At 42.8% G+C, this 19,933-nt stretch overlaps 1 protein-coding gene and 1 pseudogene across 1 annotated transcript; both read right to left on the bottom strand.

The window, feature by feature from the left end:
- Positions 1–2,348: 2,348 nt before the first annotated feature.
- LOC109469229 (centrosomal protein of 290 kDa-like) lies at positions 2,349–11,765 on the bottom strand. The gene is made up of 2 exons (XM_019767691.1): positions 3,200–11,765; positions 2,349–2,823 (listed from the first exon to the last, which is right to left on the bottom strand). The coding sequence occupies exons 1-2, from the start codon at positions 11,003–11,005 to the stop codon at positions 2,758–2,760; spliced, it is 7,872 nt and encodes a 2,623-aa protein (XP_019623250.1). The 5' UTR covers positions 11,006–11,765; the 3' UTR covers positions 2,349–2,757.
- Positions 11,766–13,773: 2,008 nt separating this feature from the next.
- On the bottom strand, positions 13,774–19,927 carry LOC109469077 (annotated as a pseudogene).
- Positions 19,928–19,933: the final 6 nt, after the last annotated feature.

Raw genomic sequence — 19,933 nt, 5'->3', positions numbered from 1 at the left:
GCATTTATAGATTCCACCGTCTTTCTACCTGGTTGTAATTAAACACTCCCTCCTGCCTTATCACGATTTCAAGCTGTGTAAAACATCAAATAAATTGTATCTAACATGATAAAGCATGAAAACATGATGAGATAGCAGTTCTTATTCATTTAGCCCTCCGGCGCAGAACATGATAGGATAGGAATGATAATTTCACATTATTCGCGCAACACTTTGTTGATCTGTAAATTGTTATCCTCCCAATCAGTAAATAAAACGGAGACGATAAGATCTTGATTTTTTTAAGATATACCTCTAAGATGGATTAAAAGGATCATCCTTTTTCTATCTCTGTTAAAGCCCTGTTTTCCCCGGGGTATGCCAACTTGCCAAGCCAACCAAATATGGCGAGACGAACTATTATGGGATGCGCATTATGGGTCATCAACCATTTTCATCAGGTCATGATATACACAGTGTGAATGACAGCTTTGTCAAAACATTGAGTCTAAGCGTCCTAGTTTCTCCCAAATATATATGCTGAGCAATTAAAAACCAGACAGTTGACCCGTCCCACATTCTAGTACATAGCTGAAACTTAACTGAAACGTGACTACATTACTGAAACGCAAAAGTGTAATATCAACGAAAAAATACTGAAAAGTGTACTACTCACGATGTTCAATAAGATTAATAATTTTATAATATTTGTTGTTTGCTCTTGCAAGAACTTTTGACACGTCACTGAGAAGACATAAACAGTATTAAGTTATTTCCATTTAGCAAGGTTATTTTTTTGCCATTTGTCTATGTTATACAGAAAGAAGAGAAGAGGAATCTGTCGCCATCTTCCTCCCTGACCTCATGGTTCAGAGGTATGTGTGATTGTTTGATGTGTCAACTTTCCTTTGTTCATGTTTGAGTTGCATATACTAACAGATGAACATGCCATAATGGTAAATATTGTAATCTACGAGTCATGTGTATGGCAAGTCCATCACACGAACCAGCTGTATCTGTAGTAAAGTTTGAAATAAATATAGAATATGATATCCAGATTCTAGACGTTAGATATCTGTATCTGAGGGGGAGATCTTCTGTACTGTTCAGCAATACGAGAGGGAATTATATCCGACTGCCCTTACTGGCACCTTTGAATGCCAGTTACTTTGGCAAGCATTCAAACCAACATGTTACAACCACCGACCTATACCAACTTTACCCTTTCCGTATCTGTCTTTCGTTGTCCTGAACGAATAAGGCGACCTTTCTAGTGAGACAGAGGGACACTGTACATGTGCTTATTTTGTTTATTCAGATCTTTAAAAGCCAGCGGAAGCACAATTTAGTATGGCCCTATAAAGCGCACTTTGTGATTGTCTACCCAAAGCGACTAGTTACAGATTTTAAGACATCGACAAGTATTTTAACTACACAAAAGACAACTTGTATTGCTTTTGAATTATGGCTAAGCAGCAATTCAAATCTTTCTGACTAGGGCATATAGCCACCACAGATATTCTATGATCACCTGTAGCCATTGCGTCCGTCTGAAATATAATTACGTTAATTGCTGTACGAAAGCATGTTTAAGACCTATCATTACACTACTTGTATGCTACATACTGCTTCATTGCTATATTAACACTTAGTGTTCCAATGCCTTTGATGTATGATAAGCCTAGTACACAATTTTTTTGCACACTTTGTTGAACGTTACAGCATACAAAGGTTACATCTGCATAAACATATCTAGAATACAACGAAATAGAAATGAAGGATGCCTACACAACTTTAAAAAATGAACAAACAGGTGTCCGCTGTCAGCAATGGATTATATCTTTGGTCTTGTAAAGTGGTTTCTATGGACAGATTTCATATGTATATGGTGTTACAAGTTCTATGTTTAGCAACTGAAAATAGGCAAAGAAATACAACTGCCTTTGTATAATATTCTCCCGTCACCATGCAGATATGAAATACTATATTTCGTCTATAGCAGGAAACATTAGTGTCGTCCGAATACAGTGGCTGCAATAATTGCTATGCACAAAATGATGAAACACCAAATGTCAGTTTTGGATTCCTTTTGCCTTTCCATCTGCAGTGCTTTCTCAAGTGTCTGTTTTTCTGTTGTGAGTTGGTTTAGATTAGCCCTCATTTTCTTAAGGTCTTTCTCTGCGGCACTTAGGAAGTTTTGTAACAGTTGTTTGTCTAGCTCAAGATCCTGTACGTGTTCATCCACCTTGATGCTTTTCCTTCCGGACACGTCTAAGCTGTATACACTTCCATCTTGCTTGTCTTCATCTTCATCACTTGTGTGGTCTTCTTGGTCAAGGGTTCTAAGTGTCATTTCGGTTTTCTCTAATTTCTGCCCCAAAACCTCTATTTGGTCTTCTAAAGCCCTGACTATGGAGTCTCTGTGGTGTTGCTGTGCTGGCCTAACGCGGAGTCTATTACACGCATCTATGTACAGAACTTCGAGCTTCTCTAACCGTGTTTGTAGATCGATTTCCTTTAGCTTCAGGTCTTTGATTGTCTGCTTTTGTTGTGTGTTTGCGTCCATTTGTTTTTGGAGCTCCTCGACAATATCTTCTAGCATGTTGTCATCTTCCATTACTCTTTTACGCAGCTTCTGCTGGTTCTCAAAGTCTTTCGCCATTTTCTGCAGCTGGGACTTTAGAGTCTTGTTTTCCTCTTCGACTTCTTGTGAGTGTACCTTCATGGCCTGGTGTTCCGTCCAGAGGAGGTACGCCCGTTTCCAGTCCGCATCCACGTCTACTTGGAGCTCGGGAACAGCCGGCGTACAAAGGAGTCCCTCATCGACGTGCTGCGCTTCATTCCCTGTGTGCGGAGAGACACCAACATTCTTCTCAGTCATCAACTCATCATCCACGGACGAACATTCAGACTTACACTCTTCTGTCTGCTCCCCGTGATCAGGCCCTGTGGTCTGCACGTTTATCACGTCACTGCCGTTCACAGCGGACGAGGAGACAGACAGTTTTTGCATGGATTCGTTGACAATGTTAGTCACGGAATGAATGGAGTAAAACGACTCACACGATGATGTAAGTTCTTTGTTAGAAATGTTCAACTCGTTGTCAGCAGATGTGAGCATGGATGTAGAGTGAGATGATAAATTAGAATGTGTTACTTTAGTTGTATGTTCTGTATCTCCGTTAAATGGTGACAGACAGATTTCGATGTTTGCGCTTACCTTCTCTTTTGCCTCCTTGTCTTCTTTGTCGTCTTTTTCTTCCGAGTCTGTACTGCCGGAAGGACGTCGTTTCTTCGGCTTCGTGGCTTCATACTTTGCCTTGAGTTTTTCCCTCTCTTCTCTGAGTTGTAGGTAGCTCTTTTCAAGCTCGTTGTTCTTTACTTGCACTTTCTGAAGGTTCTCCTTGAGTGAGGCGTTCTCTGTCTTGACGTAGGCCAAGGTCCGCTTGAGTTGGTCAACTTCAGGTGCCAAACTTTGCCACTCGTCTCTCTCACCAGAAAGCCGCTTGATCTCCGTTTGAAGGTACTCTACTGTAGACCCTGTTTCTTGCTGTGGGTTGGTTCCCGTCTTTGCCAGCTTAGACAGAAGCTCAGCGTTTTCTCTCTCAAGCTGTCGAATTCTCCCAATTTCTCCTGATATTTTTGGAGACGGGCTTTTAGCCGTCTTCACATCTTCCCTCAGGTAAGCAAGCGTTTTCTTCAGCTGTTTATTTTCTACTTCCAATTGCCATAGCTTCTCCTCAATTTCTTCCTTTTCCGATTCTGGGATAGTTGCATTGCCTTCGTCCTTTCTTGCCCCACCGTCGTCACCTTCTGGGCTGCTGCGTACGCCCGAATCAATCTCTCTTCGGACAAAGGACATTTGCTCTCGCATGTCACGATTCTGTGATTCCAACATCTGCATTTTCTCCTGCATGTCCCTATTCACAATGTCTATACGCTCGATGTAGGCCCTTGCCTGTGCCTCGGCGAGTTTCGAAGACTCCACTAATGACTTTAGTGCTTCATTCTCATCTTCTAGAGCTCGCATCTGTTCAACAATGTCCACACTCTGTCTCCACCGATGTTCTCTCATGCGCTCATTGACATTGCGCTCATCCAGCTTCTCCGTACTTTTACTTCTCTTTTTTACTTGCCAGTCGACGTCCTCCTTTGCCCTCAGGGAGCCTTGCAATGATTTATTCTCAGCCTGCAGTTGCGCAACTTGGAACCTAAGTTTACGTACGGACTCTGAGTTTTCTGTCATTTCTTCCATGTCCACCTTAGATCTCAGAGAATAGTTCTCGTCTTCCAGCTTCTGTACGAAGTTTTCTTGTTTTGCCCTGTCTTCCTTCAGTTTCAACAGTTCGTCCCGCAGTGCATTGGCTTCCGTTCTCAGTTCTGCCACTATTGACTGTTCTCCCTCCAACGACTTGATGGTCAGGTCTTTTGCCATACTTTGCTCTGTTATTAGGCTCTTCTCCCGTCGAAGTTGTTCAACTTCTTGAGTCATCTGGTCTAGTTTTTTAGACACCTCTTGCAGTTCGCTGTTTCCTTTCGCAGATGCTGATAATTCAGCCTTCTCCTTTTCTATAACGACTCTCTCGAGTTGTTTGATGGTCTTAGATGTCTCCTCTCCAATGCGCCAGTTCTCCCTCTGTCTGTCTTCGGCCAGCTTCTTCCAGGTTTGTACATCCTGTTCGAGCGACCTTACTTTCGACCCCAGGTGGTCCTTGTCTGTCTTCAATACCTCTAACTTGCTTTGATTCTCCTTCAGGTCTTTTTCCAAGATTGAATGTTTCTTTTCAAGGTTGCCTGTTGTCTGTTGAAGTTTTGTGATATCTTTATCTTTGGTGTCTTTGTCTTGAAGCGCAGATCTGAGCTGTTGTTTCACATCAGTGAGCTCCTTCTCTACGTTTTCCTTATCCTTCAGACGTCTTTCCTTCTCTTTCACTTGCCATTGTAATGAAGAAAGTTCGGACGACTTGCTTTCCAGGTCAGCTTTCACTCTCTTAAGCTGTTCATTTTCTTTGCCAGACTCTGTAGTCTTGTCTTTTTCCAGCTCTTCTACACGTGCCTGAAGCCGGGATATTTCAAGGTCTCCTTGATCTTTGCTCTTCTTAGTTTCTGCTGAAGTCTTCTTAAGAGTGTCCATCTCTTCTTTTGTTCGTGAAAGCTCTTCTTCCACTCCTCTTAACCTCTGTTCGTGCGCATCCCTGTTGGTTTGCATGAGAACCTCGGCATCGCTGACTCTCAACTGCAGTTGCTCTTTCTCTTTCTCTACAAATGCCTTTGCTTTTTCGGCCTGTTTCACTTTTTCGCTCAAGTTTTCTTTCTCTTTCATGATGTTGTTCTTCGCATTTTCTGCTTCTTTGGCCTTCTGCTCCATGTTCTTTTTCGCATTCTCTGTGTCCTTTACCTTCTGCTCTATGCTTTTTATCGCATTCTCTGCTTCCTTTGCTTTCTGCTCTATGTTGGACTTTGCATTCTCTGCTTCCTTAACCTTCTGCTCTAAGATCGTCCGAATGCTGTTAATTTCATCAACCTTTTCTTTCATCACTTTCTCGAGGGAGGTTTTACCAGTCTCGGCCTCAGCGATTTGAGATTCCTTCTCCTTTAACTGCACATTCAGACGATTGTTATCCTCTTCAAGAGATGCCTTCTCAAATGACATCTGCTCAATCTTTTTACAGCTCTCGTCATAGCTGTGTTTCAGGTGAAGCAAATCTTCTACCTGTTTCTTCAATGCATTGCTACCTTCGTCCATTGCCTTGGCTTTGTCTTCATAATCCTTGACTTTCCTTTCCATCTCCTTACTTTGTGTGTCACACTCCCTCTGTAAGTGAAGATTTTCAGTGCGCATCTTAGTGTGAGCGTCCTTTAGCTCACGAACAAGAGATTTGAGCTTTTCGTTCTCGATGTTTGCCACTCTTGTTTCCTCTTTTGATAGACTGAGCTTCTCTTTAAGCTGCATGATTTCGCTAGCCTCCTCTTCTACGTTCGTCATACTGTTCCGCAGCTGTCTTTGAAGGCGATCTCTCTCGGCTGTTAAGGTCTTCTTTTCCGCTTTTGACGTCTCAACTTCGTTTTTGAGGTCTTTTATTTTCTTCTGCATTGTTTCACCTTCTTTGTTCGTTTTTGTCAAGAGTTGATTGATTTGCTCCCCAACTTCTTCTGTTCGCTGCAGCTCAGTCTTCACTCGGTCCAGTTCGGAGCTCACACCCGTCAACTTGGACTGCACCTCGCCTAGATCCTTTTCCAAGGCCTCTATCAGTTCTTTCTGGGATTCCACATCCTTTTCTAGAACTTCCTTTTCCGCTTCCAATGTTTTGTTTGACTGCCTGATGTCCTCAATCAACTTCTGCATATCATCAATCTCATTCTCGGAGCTCATTTTCTTTTTTTCAAGCTCTAGGAGTTTTGTCTCCGCTTCCTTTGAATGCCCCGCCATCTTCAGTTTTGTATCCTCAAGCTCTTTCCTTGTTTTCTCTGTACTATCTTCGAGTGCTTTCCTAGTGGTCTTTTCGTCCTTTAGCTGGTTCTCAAGTGATGCCACAGTGTTCCTTTGGATTTGCATCTCTTCATTTAGCTGCTGTACAATCTTCTTTTCACTTTCTATCTGTGTTGTGAGTTCCTCTACCGTTTGCTTCTCTTTCTGCAAATGGTTCTCTGTTTCAGACAATTTCTGTTCCTTTTCCTGAGCCAACGTTTTGGAACTGTCTAGAGCTGCCTTTTGGGATTCAAGCTCTTCTTTGAGACGGGCATTGCTCTTTTTCAACTGGTCAATCGCTTGTTCCATCTCGCGTTTTGTTTTCTTGTGTTCCTTAGCTGCCTCTTCCAAACTCTTATTTTCTTGCTCCAATGTTTCTATTGCTTCCCGCATACGCTGGCTTGCCTTCTTTGGTGTTGCAGTCCCGGCTTCCTTGGTCAACTTGACCTTCTCTGTCTTGAGACTTTTGTTTTCTTGTTTGAGTTTTTCTGTCATCTTCTCTATGTCAACGATGCGCATCTCCATTCCCTCATATGCTATTTTTCGAGACAGTGCGTCCTGCTGATGCTTTGTTGCTATCTCAGTCTGAAGGCCAAGGTCTTTCTTGAGTTGGAGATTCTCGTTGATAAGCGTTTTGTGTGCCGCTTCTTGATCCTCGATCTGTGCTTTGAGTGTGTCTAGCTCTGTCGACACCAGCTTTTTCTCCTCTTCTGCCCTGTTTACAGCCTCCTTATAGGGCTTGATTTCATCTTCTTTGGTATGAGATATATCGAACTGTTGCAGAATGTATTCCTTTTCAGCCAACAATCTGGCATTTTCCACTTTAAGGTCTTTCAGTTCTTTTGCTAAGTCGGTCATTTTTTTCGTAGTTTCTTCTGTCTGTTGGTTTTTATCCGCTTTTTCCTGCACTGGACTAGTGTCTGTCTTCACTGGATCGGACTCTGTCTGAGTTTCTTTCCACTCCATCGTTGACGTTTTTCCCTCTCCTGGGTTTCTATGCTCTTCCACGCGATCTGATTCTGTCTGTGTTTCTTTCCACTCCATAGTTGACAGTTTCCCCTCTGCCTTGCTCGTATGCTGTTCCACACGTTCTGATTCTGTCTGTGTTTCTTTCCACTCCATAGTTGACAGTTTCCCCTCTGTCTGGGTTTCTTGACACTCCATCTTCGCCACGGCATCCACCGACTTGTTGCTTGATGTTTTATTCATGTCGTCCTGTTTGCCTTTCTTTCTGGCAGGTTCTTCCTTATCTTTACTCTGACTACTGTACGCCTCAGCAGCCTTCTGTTCTGTGACCTGTTTTTCGGGGAGCATTTTTCGACACTCGTCAAGTGACGTCAACGCCTTTTGATACTCTTTCTTCAGATTTTCAGCCTCGTCTTTGTGCTTCTTCGATGTCTCTTTTAATTTTGTTTCAAGTCCTTGTCTTTCCTTCCACACTGCATCGTTTTCCTTCCTCATCTTTTCAATCTGCTCTTTCAGTTCATCAGTAAGCTTGCTCGTGGCCGTCTGCCTCTCTTTGTACTGTTTGGTTATCGACTCCTTTTCATATCTGATCTTGTCCAGCTCCTTTGCGAGTTCGTTGTATTCTTTTCGCAGGGTTTCAAGTATGTGTTCACTTGCCTTTCCCTTCTCACTGGCTTTGACTTGTTCCATTTGCTTCGCCATTTCGTGGTTTGTCTTGCGCAGGGCATCCAATTCTTTCATGATTTCGTTGATCTTGTCATCTCCATCTTTTGCAATCTTCTCTTTCTCCTTCGCAACTTTGATGTGTTGTTCCACCTCCTTCTCCATTTCTTGGTTTGTCTTGCGCAGGGCATCCAGTTCTTTCATAATTTCTTTGATCTTGTCATCTCCGTCATTTGCGATCTTATCTTTCTCTTTGGCAACTTTGACATGTTGTTCCATCTCTTTCTCCATTTCTTGGTTTGTCTTGCGTAGGTCGTCAAGTTCCTTCATAATATCGTTGATCTTGTCATCTCCCTCTTTTGCAATCTTATCTTTCTCTTTGGCAAAAGAGTCTCTTTGGTTCTTGGTATCCTCAAGAAGGCTTTCGAGGTCGGAATATTTTGTCTGCAGACTTTGGTGCTCTACCATCATGACTGTGTACTCCTTAGCCTTCTTCTTGTTCTCCTCTGCTTCCCTCTGCTCTGCAAGGCACATTGTCAACTTGTCAAGATTCTCTGATAGTTTCTTCTCCAGGTCCGCAACTTTTTGTTCCAGGATCTCTTTGTCGGCGATCAAACTATTCATCTTCTCGTTATCTGGTGCATCTTCCTTTAGGGCTTTCTCGAGACTGAAGATCTTAACTTGCAACTCTTGGTTTTCCTGCATCAAAGCTTGCAGTTGTTCGTCTCCCTTTTCCTTAGCACTGATCAGACCCTGGTTTGCAGTATCATTGTCTGACATGGCTTGTTGCAGTCCACTGACCATATCCTTCATTTCAGCATGTTCTTTCTGAATACGGTCCAGTTCTTCCTCTTTCTTTGTTTTGGTTTCTGAGAGTTCTTTTTCTCTTGCCTTCGATTCCTCCAATAAGTTTTCCATTTCTGAAATCTTTGCTCTCATTGAATCTCTTTCTTGCGTCGCAGACTGTAGACGCTCTTCCACATCCTTCATAGACTGAGAAACAGCGACGCTTTGTTTCTTATTTTCATCCAAAGAACGCCTTATTTGTCCCGACGTTACTAAGACTTCGTGCATTTCCTTCTTGATGGATTTGTTCTGACCTTCTAGACGAACGTTCACCTCTTGTATTTGATTCATTTTCGCGTTATTTTCATTTATCTGTTGTTCTGCTTGCTGGACGTAGGTCATCATTTCTTCGTTGCCTGCTTTCAGCTTGGCAATTTCATCCTCACTTTCTCTCCCTAGCCTTTCCAGTTCTTGTCCCTGCTGTTGTGTTGTTTTTCGCAGCACCTGATTTTCCTCTTCAGCACCTGACAGCTGTTCTAATCTGGCACCCATCTCTGTTAAAGTGCTCTCCATACCCGGGACTTTGTCAGCTTGGGCCTTTAGTTCACTGTTTTCTCCCTGCAACTGCGTTAGCTGGTCTGTAGCTTGCTGGATGAGGTGACTGTATCGCTCGCAGTCCCTCACAAGATTCTCCCTCTCCTCACTTAAAGCGTTTAGTTGCTCTTTCATGGTCCTCATATCCTGCTCCATCTGACCCATCTGACCTGTTTTAGCTTGGAGTGTTGCTATCTGCTGCACGTGAACTTTTGACTCGCCTCTTAATGACTCCAATTCCCTAAGCTTTTGATCGGCTGACCTTTTCTCTTCCAATAGGTTCTTCTTTTCATTTTGTACGTCAATGAGCTTGGCTCTGTATTCTTTCACAGTTGTCTGGCTCTTCTCCAGCTTTTCTTCAAACCTCTGCGCCTCTATATACTCCAAATGTCTTCGCTTCTCAAGGTTGTCTTGCCTCATTTGTCTACACTCCTCTCTTGATTTCTCAAGGTTTTTCCTAGTTTCTTGGAGACTGAATTCCAACTTCTTTAGCTTGCTGATCTGCATATTAAGCTCTCTGTTCTCCTGAACTATTCTCTGTACAGCTTCGTCTCCTTCTAGTTGTTTTCTGGCATTCTCTTGCAATTTAAGGCACTGATCTTCAAGAAGCTTTCTCTCTTTCTCTCCTTGTTCTTTCTCTGCATAGAGGTCAGCCACTCTTTGACGTAGTTGCCTCATTTCTTCATCTGCCATTTCCCTACTTTTAGATTGCTTTTGGAGCACCAAGTTTTCTTCCTCTAGATACTTTGCTTTCTCGCTGGCTTTTTTCTGTCGTTCGAGATCAAATTCTATTTTTGCCTTGTCCCGTTTTAGCTGCAGATTTTCAGTCAACATCTTCTGAAACTCATCTTGTGTCTTGGTGAATACATCTTCACTTTTTCTCATCTTGCTAAGAAGAGATTTTAGCTCTCTGTTCTCTGTCTCTACCTCTAAAAGCCTTTTCCTTAACTTCGTCATTTCTTCCATGTATCTCTGGCGTTCTGTTACGGGCCCACTGCTTGTGGGAGACAAGGGTGATGTCGGGGTAGTCGGTGATTGAGCGGTAGAACCATCGGAACCATCTGAAGTTACACCTGACGCCATTAAGGAATCTATATGTGCTTTCAGTGCCCTGTTTTCTCGGTCAAGTTCTCTAGATCGTACTACATAAACAGCAAAGGCCTTGTTCTGATCTTCGAGCTGCTTGATTTTCTCTTCATAAACGGCATCAGATAGCGATGATATGGACCATGACCGTTGCAAATTTGAAACCGCAGAAGGTGTGATTGGCATACCTGACGTTCCTGGATAGGGAGGCGGCGGTATCCCTGGGCCCGGACCCTGTGTGAAGTCAAACCCGAGCGGCGGACCTCCTTCAAACGTTCTTGGTCTCGGCGAGCCACGAGGAGACCCGGTCGGCGTGTCGAAATCCCCATCGTCGTCGGGATCCAGTCTCGGTGCGGGCTCCGAGGTGGTGCTTGACCAGGAACCTCGCCTTGAATGTGTCCTAGAAGTTGGTTGCGACTCCCCAACCCGATAATGTCTGCTTCCTGACTTGTCCCGGATCATTTTAGCGACTTGTGTTAGACTGTATCATACCCTGACAACTCCTAACACACTCACAAAAAGGACTTCTTTGTCGTGCCTGGTCCCATACATGATTTACAAAATGGCGGCAGGTAGACAACGGGCTTGGGTGATGCACTGGTTCTACCACCTAATGCCCATATTCGGACGAGACGTCGTCACGCTATTTTTATGCTAATCAGCCTGGCAAGCAGGGTGATAGACAACATATTTTCTTGCCAAGCGTCGCCACACATCCGGGTGAACAAAGCAAAGTCGCTATGTGCATCAAACTCACCGCACAAAAATGTGACCGAACAGGTAAATGGTCAGGGTTGAGCGAATTCTGTTGCAAACTCCCCCGGCCTCAAACTTCACATGGATCCTGTCAGTTGTCCCATTTTACTCATATCGACATAAAGGAAGGTGCGGCACGGTATGCTATCGTCGGACGCCTTTCTTCTCCGTTATGCTGTAACGAATCATGCCTCGAGGCTACGACTCGATAATTACACAGGCATTGAAGTCATCTCAATTATGGGGGACAGCGTATAGTACAGGAGAGATAGTCTTGCCTTCAACTGGTTCAAACCGGTATCCATGTCCCATTGCACGGCCTGGCCTCTTCGTTCCCGGTCAACGTGTGTCCGTGTGATATTACTTATTCATACACGTAGTGGACCAGAACAAATGAGAAACCATGGAGCATATGGAAATACATGTTGCTTAAATACTGCAATATTTTGGTGTTTAATTGTGGAGGATGTGATGCCAAGAGAACAGTTTTCAAACTTTATCAGGGCACAATATCTATCACACTTTGCCTTCGTTTTTAAAGATAGTTGACAAACTATTCTAACACGGAATTAATATGGAGACTACTGTCCTTTCGCCCTCCCACCTTCACATGTTTACTGGTAGGCTAGGCCCTAACAGACCAAACCGGATTCAGGGAGGTTCATTCAGGGTCACTGGTCACGCAAGCCTAGCTCATGTGACTTTCTCGGTTACAGACACAAACAAGAGAGCTGTAGCTGTGCCCAGAATCCAAATATTGTCCCAATCTGGTGATAAATCATTCATGAGCCTAAAGCATCCATCATGTGTTAGTCAGGAGGAAACCATAAGACTTGTTTGGTATGTGGTGGGATAAAATAGTGCTGCATATTTCTTAACGTATAGGAATGATCCTCAAAGGGATGAAATAGTGCTGCATTTCCTGAAGCAGTGCTGTATTTCTTAAGACAACTATTTCTACAGCTTTCCGCCATTTCGTCCTCCATCTTAATTTTATCACACAGAGTATTAGTTTGAAATTATTTTGTGACTCACACACAGCCTTGACCCTCGCAGAGCCTTCGAAATCAATTCTGAAGCGTCTTGCCTGCGATTACCGATCTTTGTGTGCAGTACCTTATTATTAATTTGAAAATTAAATGTTAGATCCAATTATTGATAGGCTATCATGATATGACCATCCTGTGTACGACATGCGTGCAGGAAATCTTGTACTGGGTGGTGTTAGACACATTGTAAATCATCTGCTATTGCTGTGGTATTCATGTCGTAATAATGAGGTACTAGTGAGGTATTCCAAGGATGTGAACTTTGTTAGAGTGTACGGTCACACGTGACTGCCCCTCCCCCTCTCTACTTGATTACTTGGTGCTGATAAACCATCCCTAGCACGCGACTAGCACCAAGTGGGTTGAATAGGGGTGTTGTACATTGGGCATAGTAAGAGGGGGCATTGTAAAAAGGTTAAAATATATATGCCAATACTATGACAAGTTCTGGAAACTGCATTCCACATTATATGTACCCATGTGACATTTGAAGTTTGAGATGCTGCAATCTTACGTATTACGAGGTATACTTCTGGGTGGTGAACTGTAAGATTGTACCTTGTCTATTTTGTGTTTATTTGTGAAGTTGTCATAACGTTGTCTGTACACCATACCTTCTAGAAAAACTGGTCCTCTCTCCAATTACCCACATACTACCTTGCATATTTTTCCCGACTAAGCTATACGGGTGTTGGGGTAAACTTTCATTATCCCCCAGTGCTAATTCAACTAAGGTGGAGCTAATGTAAGTTAGTGAAAATATTAGACTAAAAATCATCAACAAAATAGTACACAAGATATAAGATGGCTTTGTATAACTATATTTTCAACCACAACCACAAACGACAGAATGTGTCAAACATGACAGAGAGATAGAGACAATACGGATTGTTACGATAACTTGCCTTGTGCCCAAACTTAGAAAAATCCATCGGAAAAAAACAAGTAAATTCATGGATGTGATTATAACGTCACCGAATGTTCAAAGGGAAATAAACACAGGGTCAAATACATCCCTCACACACCATTCGACCAAACCGACACATAACCTACAAAAAGGGTCAAAAAGTAACCAATACGTATACCAATGCATTTACCTATTCTAACAAAGCTTCATCCCTTTAGCTATCTTAACAATTGCATTGCTAATCATTACTCTTATTGAAACTGTACATAACAACCCTTCAATTCTACAGCGTCTGTGTCAGCTCATGAAAAATTTGCCCTAGATGAATCTATTTTGTTTGTAAAACGTCATCCAACAGTGTTTAATTGGGGAAAGGATGTGAAATGTTTCGACTGCTGTTCATAAACATAATTAGAAGCTTGAATGTTGACATGAAATTTTGCCACGTAATCGTGGATCTTCACACCTTACAACAGTAAGTTACATGCCAATTATTGGTAATTGTACAGCATGTTAGATCTATTATGTTGAAATCCTGTGTCCTGAGAACTAAACCATAAAACGTTACAATCGCTTAAGTGTTAAGTGAAATACAAATCCATTAGTTAAACACTATACTAAGTATAGGCATTAAACTATTAGCAATCATCATTATACTCACCAAATATCGGAACCACCACACCAAATGAAATCTTTACTTGTATTTGTGCATATTAAGAATACTTCAAGTGTCTCTATGACCTAGTCTGAGCTGACTTCATGCTTAGAAGTCTTTTGATGGATATTGAGTCTTCGTTGTTGGTACCTACGTGCCTCTTAAAATGTCATTTTGCCAGATACTCTATATTATATTCAGGAAAAGTACAGAAGTAGCACTTAGCGATGGAGTTAGTCCTCTGAAAATCTGGAGAGCTTCTGACTTCAGGAGTTCTGTGCTGGGCATTGTGCTTCTTCATTCTTCTCGTTTCCCTCATCATCGTCTTGTTTTGCTGCATCAACTTTTTTAGTTTGGGTTCCCATCTTAATAAGAGCTGACAGTTCTTGCTTTGCTTTCAGCACTGTGTCCTCGATCCTCTCTTTCTCGTCCAGCATCAATGTTAGCTGCCATATCTTCTCTGACACAGTGTCCCTGAGCTCCTCTTTTTCCCTTTCCGACTCGTAGCTATCTTGCTGCATTTTTGCGACCTGTAATTTGAACTTTTTCGCTTTTCTCTCCGCATAATCCTTGGTGCTTTCCAGGTACTTCATCTGTCGGGATAGATTGCGCTTTTCCCTACTAACGCCAGCCAGTTCCTCCTCTGCTTGTGCCAGTCTCAGCTGAGTTTCTTGTAGACTTTGCACGACTTGGCGTCTTTTAGTTTCCGCTAGCACTTTTTCAGTCTCCGCATCCGCAAGTTTCTCTATGAGGTCGCTGACTTCTCCCATCTTTTCAGTCATGGATATTTGCAAGCTGTCCACTTTGTCTTGAAGCTTGGTAATATGCTCTTCCCTGGCGCTTTCGCCTTCGGCAAGCCTTTTTTCCATTATTTCTTGTTGCTCCTTTTTGACGTCGTTTACGGTTTTCGCATAGTCCACTTCCCATGCTCTTCGCCTGAGTTGCTCTTCCATATCGTCGCATCTTATAGTCATTTCTTTTAGCTCCTCTCGAAGCTTCTTTATTTCCCTCTCTTTTTCACTGATCTTTGCCTCTAACGTCAGGTTTTGACTTTCTATTTCACTAATCTTTTCTTCCAACTTGAGATTCTGCGCTTTTATGTCCTTCTCTTTTGTCTCCATCCCTATCAGCTGTGCTTTTGCTTCTTGGTATTTATCTTCCATGCTGTCTTTCTCCTTCACCGTCTTACACAGCTCGTTGTACTTGTCCCTTGCGCAGCTTAGATCTTCAATTTCTTTCTTCAATTCTGCGTTCCTCTTTACCAAATCGCGTTCTTTGTCTCCAGATGCCTTTACTGTTTCTTCCAGCTCACTGACGTACTTGGTGCACTGCCTTTCCAGTCGGAGGTTTTCAGTGCGGATGGAGATGTTTGTATCTTTCAATTCTTTCACCAACATCTCCAGCTTTTCCAATTCTGAAGAAGAGATGCCGACACTCTCCTCCAGTTTCTCTAGTTTCTGCTTGTACTTACACCTGTCATCTTCCGCATATTTCTTCGACTTTTCCGCCTCTTTAAGTTTTCCTACCATGTCATCCCTCTCGTCTTTCAACTCCTTCACCAATATTTCCTGCTCGGCTAACCTTGAAGTAGAACCGCTGATCCTATCTTGTAGCTCTTCCAATTCCGACTTAATCTTAATCTTGTCATTCTCTACATGTTGCTTCGCCTTCTCTGACTCCTTCAATTTTTGAACAAGATCATTCTTCTCATCTTTCAACTCTTTCACCAATATTTCCTGCTCGGCTAACCTTGAAGCAGACCCGCTGATCCTATCTTGCAGCTCTTCTAATTCCGACTTGATCTTATCCTTGTCATCCTCTGCATCTTGCTTTGCCTTCCCTGCCTCCTTCAATTTTTTAACAAGATCATTATTCTCGTCTTTCAACTCTTTCACAAATATTTCTTGCTCAGCTAACTTTGAAGCAGACCCGCTGATCCTATCTTGCAGCTCTTCTAATTCCGACTTGATCTTATCCTTGCCATCCTCTGCATCTTGCTTTGCCTTCTCTGCCTCCTTCAATTTTTGAACAAGATCATTCTTCTCGTCTTTCAACTCTTTCACAAAAATTTCTTGCTCAGCTAATCTTGTAGTGGATCCGCTGACCCTTTCTTGTAGCTCCTCCAATTTTGACTTGACAGTATCATACGCGGAACACTGTCTTTCCAGTCGGAGGTTGTCCGTGCGAATGGAGATATTGGTGTCTTCCAATTCTTTAACCAAAATCTGCAACCTTTCCAGTTCTGAAGTACAGCGGCTGACCATGTCTTGCAGCTCCTCCAATTCTGATTTCAACTTACACTTGTCATTCTCGTCATCTTGCTTGGCTTTCTCTGAATCCTTCAGCTTTTGAATAAGATCATTTCTGTCGTCCTTCAATTCTTTCACCAATATTTCTTGCTCAGCTAATCTTGAAGCAGAACCGCTTGCCCTTCCTTGTAGCTCCTCCAATTCTTCTTGTAACTTACATTTATCATTCTCTGAATTTTGTGTCAACTTTTCTGACTCTTTCAGCTTTTGGGTGAGGGCTGCCCTCTCGTCTGTCAATTCTTTCACCAATATTTCATTCTCAGCTAATCTCGAGGCAAATTCGCTAGCCCTTCCTTGTATCTGCTCCATTTCCTGTTGTAACTTACACTTGTCATTCTCGTCATCTTGCTTGGCTTTCTCTGAATCCTTCAGCTTTTGAATAAGATCATTTCTCTCGTCCTTCAATTCTTTCACCAATATTTCTTGCTCAGCTAATCTTGAAGCAGAGCCGCTTGCCCTTCCTTGTAGCTCCTCCAATTCTTGTTGTAACTTACATTTCTCATTCTCTGAATTTTGTGTCAACTTTTCTGACTCTTGCAGCTTTCGGGTGAGGTCGGTGCTCTCGCCTTTTAATTCTTTCACCAATATTTCTTGCTCAGCTAATCTCGAGGCGAAACCGCTAGCCCTTCCTTGTAGCTCCTCCAATTCCTGTTGTAACTTACATTTGTCATTCTCTGTATCTTGCTTCAACTTCTCTGACTCTTTCAGCTTTCGAGTGATGTCGGTCATTTTGTCTTTCAATTCTTTCACCAATGTTTCTTGCTCAGCCAATCTTGAAGCGGAACGGTTTGCCCTTCCTTGTAGCTCCTTCAGGTCCTGTTGTAACTTACATTTCTCATTCTCTGATTTTTGAGTCAACTTCTCTGACTCTTTCAGCTTTTGAGTGAGGTCGGTCATTTTGTCTTTCAATCCTTTCACCAATGTTTCTTGCTCAGTCAATCTTGAAGCGGAGTGGCTTACCCTTCCTTGTATCTCAATTAAGTCCTGTTGCAACTTACATTTGTCATTCTCGGCTTCTTTGTAGGCATCTTCTACGCCTTTCAATTTTTGGACGAGGTCACTCTTTACACGTTTCTCTTGAGTGAGCTCTGTTTCGACCACCTGTAGTTTCCTTTCGAACTCTTCTCTAGTGTTCTTCATCGATATTTCTGCCGCCACCAATGCTTGTTCCAGTCGTGTTTTGTCTTTCTCTTTCTCAGTCTTTATTTCCTCGACCAACTTTAGATTTCGATGTAGCTTGTCTTCTACGCTTTTGTGCCTTGCTTCAGCTTCCCCTGCTCGTCTGGCATTGTCTTCTAACTCCTGTTTGACTGTAGTAATGAAGCTTTCTCTTTCCTTGATTGTCTGCTCTAACTTGGAATTCATGGTCTTGAACTTGTTCAGAGTTATCTCGATTTTCCTCAGTCTCTGAACCTCTAGTTCCAAGTTTAATTTCTCCCGGTAAATGCTATCCGAGATGGCTGACATCTTCTTGTACTTCTCGACCGCCTTTTGCGCATTTTCGTTCAGTTCCTGTTTGAGTTTGGTGATTGTGCCTTCTCTTTCCTTCACCGTCTTCTCTAACATGTAATTCTTGGTCTCCATCTCTTTAAGTTGCTTTTCTGTTCTTTCTAGTTTTTGCACTTTTGTTTCCAAGGTTGCATTTTCCTGGTACGCATTATCTAAGGTGGCTGATATCTTCTCGTACTTTTCCTCGGCCCTTCTGGCATTATCTTCCATCTCCTTTTTGACTTCGGTGATGGTGTTTTCTCTGTCCTGGATCGTCTGCTTTAACATGGAATTTTGGGTCTCCGTCTTAGATAGGGCTGCCTCAATATTTCTTAGCCTCTGAACTTCTAATTCCAAGTTTAACTTCTCCTGGTAAAAGGAATCCAAGATTCTTGTACTTTTCTTGTATTTTTCCTCCGCCTGTTTTACATTTTCTTTGAGCTCCTGGTTGACTTTGGTGATGGCACGTTCTCTTTCAGCCAGCTCGGATGCAAGTTCGTGGTCGACCTCTTTCACTTTTGACTCTGAACGCTGTAGTTCAAGGCGTGTCTGGCTGAGCGCACTTTCCAAGGTTCTGTGTTGTTCTGACAACTTTGTTATTTCATCTGTCCTCTTCGTTAGTTCCGCCGTGATCTTGGTATTGTCGCTTTCCTTCTCTTTTATTTTCTGCTGTAGATTTAGCTTTTCACTTTTGATTTCGGCGAGCTTTGTCTGCATTTCCTTCAGCTGTATTTGGAATTGCTGCACTTTTGATTCAGTTTTGTTCTTATCTTCAGCTCTGTTTCTGGACTCCTGTGTGAGGTTTCTGATTTCCTTCTCACTCTTTTCTATTTGTTGTTGAAGCCTGATGTTTTCTTCTCTGATGGCAGCAAAATTGCTTTCCATCTCAGAGATACCTGCGTCCTGACTTGGTTTCTGGCATTCTTGCTCATTATTCCCACTTCTCTTAACTACCGCGGCCAGCTCTTTACTCAGTTTCTCGCACTTGCTCTGGAGATGTAGGTTCTCGGAACGCATTTCGATGTGACGGTCCTTGAGGTCTTGTACCATTCGTCTAAGTTTATTGCTTTCCAGCTCGGATGCGGATGCTTCACCCTGCGTTTGTTTTAAACTGCATTTAAGGCAAGTCCCCACATTGGGAGCACCCTTCGAGATTTTTGCATCTTGGATTTTTGTATCCATCACCGTCACCTGTGTCTTCGGGATTTCTGTGGATTTCTCTTCCGTCATGTTCTGTACAATCGCATGCAACCTGTCATGCTTGTCCTTCAGGAGAGGATAGTCCTCCGTCAGTTTCTGTAGCTTGTCTCTCTCCTCCCTCAAACCTCTTACGGTGTCTTCATGACCCTTGATAGTTGAGGCGAGCTTCTGACATTCTCTCTGTAGACGAAGGTTTTCGGACCGGATTGCAAGATGGCTTTCCTTGAGCTCTTGTACGAACTTGGACCCTTTTCCAGTTTCAGAGCCGGATGTTTGTAATTGCTCTTCAAACTGATGGACATTAAGCTTTAGCTGACTTACTTCCTCGTTGGAGTTCTTAAGCGCCCGACGAAGGTCTTGATTGTCAGCGTTTGCTCTTTCAAGATTCTGCTTGGCCATCTTCAGCTCTTGTTCTAAGTCTCCTCTCTCCTTCGATGCTGTGGAAGGCACTGGTATTTGCAGCACTTTTTCTGTTGCATCCTTTGACTGCATGGACTCGAGAGTTACTTCAAAACGGCAGATCTCAGTCTTTAATTTTTCTACGTGTCTTTCTGTCCTCTTGACGTAATGTCTTCTGCCTAATGACCTCCAGCTCGGCTCTTTTCTTCTCCTGATCCAATGCAGTAATTGCTCCCCAGAGGTTTTCCTTTACTATCTTTAGATCTGTTGTCTCTATGTCTTTTGTCATCGTGATGCCTCCTTTTCCGTCGTCTCGCTGTGCTGTGTCCACTAAGTCTTCTTTTAAGCTCGTATTCTCGGCCTGCAACAGAGTCTTGTGGTCGTTGCTCTGCTGTAACTGGAGCTGAAAATTCCTGCGTTCTTCCTCCATCTTTTTGATGTGGTCGGAGTGTAGACTTGCAGGGCTGTTCTTGATGTCTTTTACTGTTGATTTTGGACTCTGTAGTTCCAGACGTGTCTGATTGAGTCCAATCTCTGATGATTTGAGCCTTTCATACGCTTCGTCCTTTGTCTTCTCCTCTAGTCTTTCCTTGACCATATTCTCATCGCTTATCTTTTCTGATACTT

This window comes from Branchiostoma belcheri, unplaced genomic scaffold (genome assembly GCF_001625305.1).
Source record: "Branchiostoma belcheri isolate BF01 breed outbred unplaced genomic scaffold, Haploidv18h27 scaffold20, whole genome shotgun sequence".
Lineage (NCBI taxonomy): Eukaryota > Metazoa > Chordata > Leptocardii > Amphioxiformes > Branchiostomatidae > Branchiostoma > Branchiostoma belcheri.
This window is presented reverse-complemented; position numbering and strand designations above follow the sequence as displayed.

Excerpts from the sequence above, each read along its gene's own strand:
- LOC109469229 (XM_019767691.1), bottom strand. The coding sequence starts at position 11,005 with ATGATCCGGGACAAGTCAGGAAGCAGACATTATCGGGTTGGGGAGTCG. Across the intron at positions 2,824-3,199 it reads ACAAGGAGGCAAAAGAGAAG|GGAATGAAGCGCAGCACGTC; the intron begins GTAAGCGCAAAC and ends CTCCGCACACAG.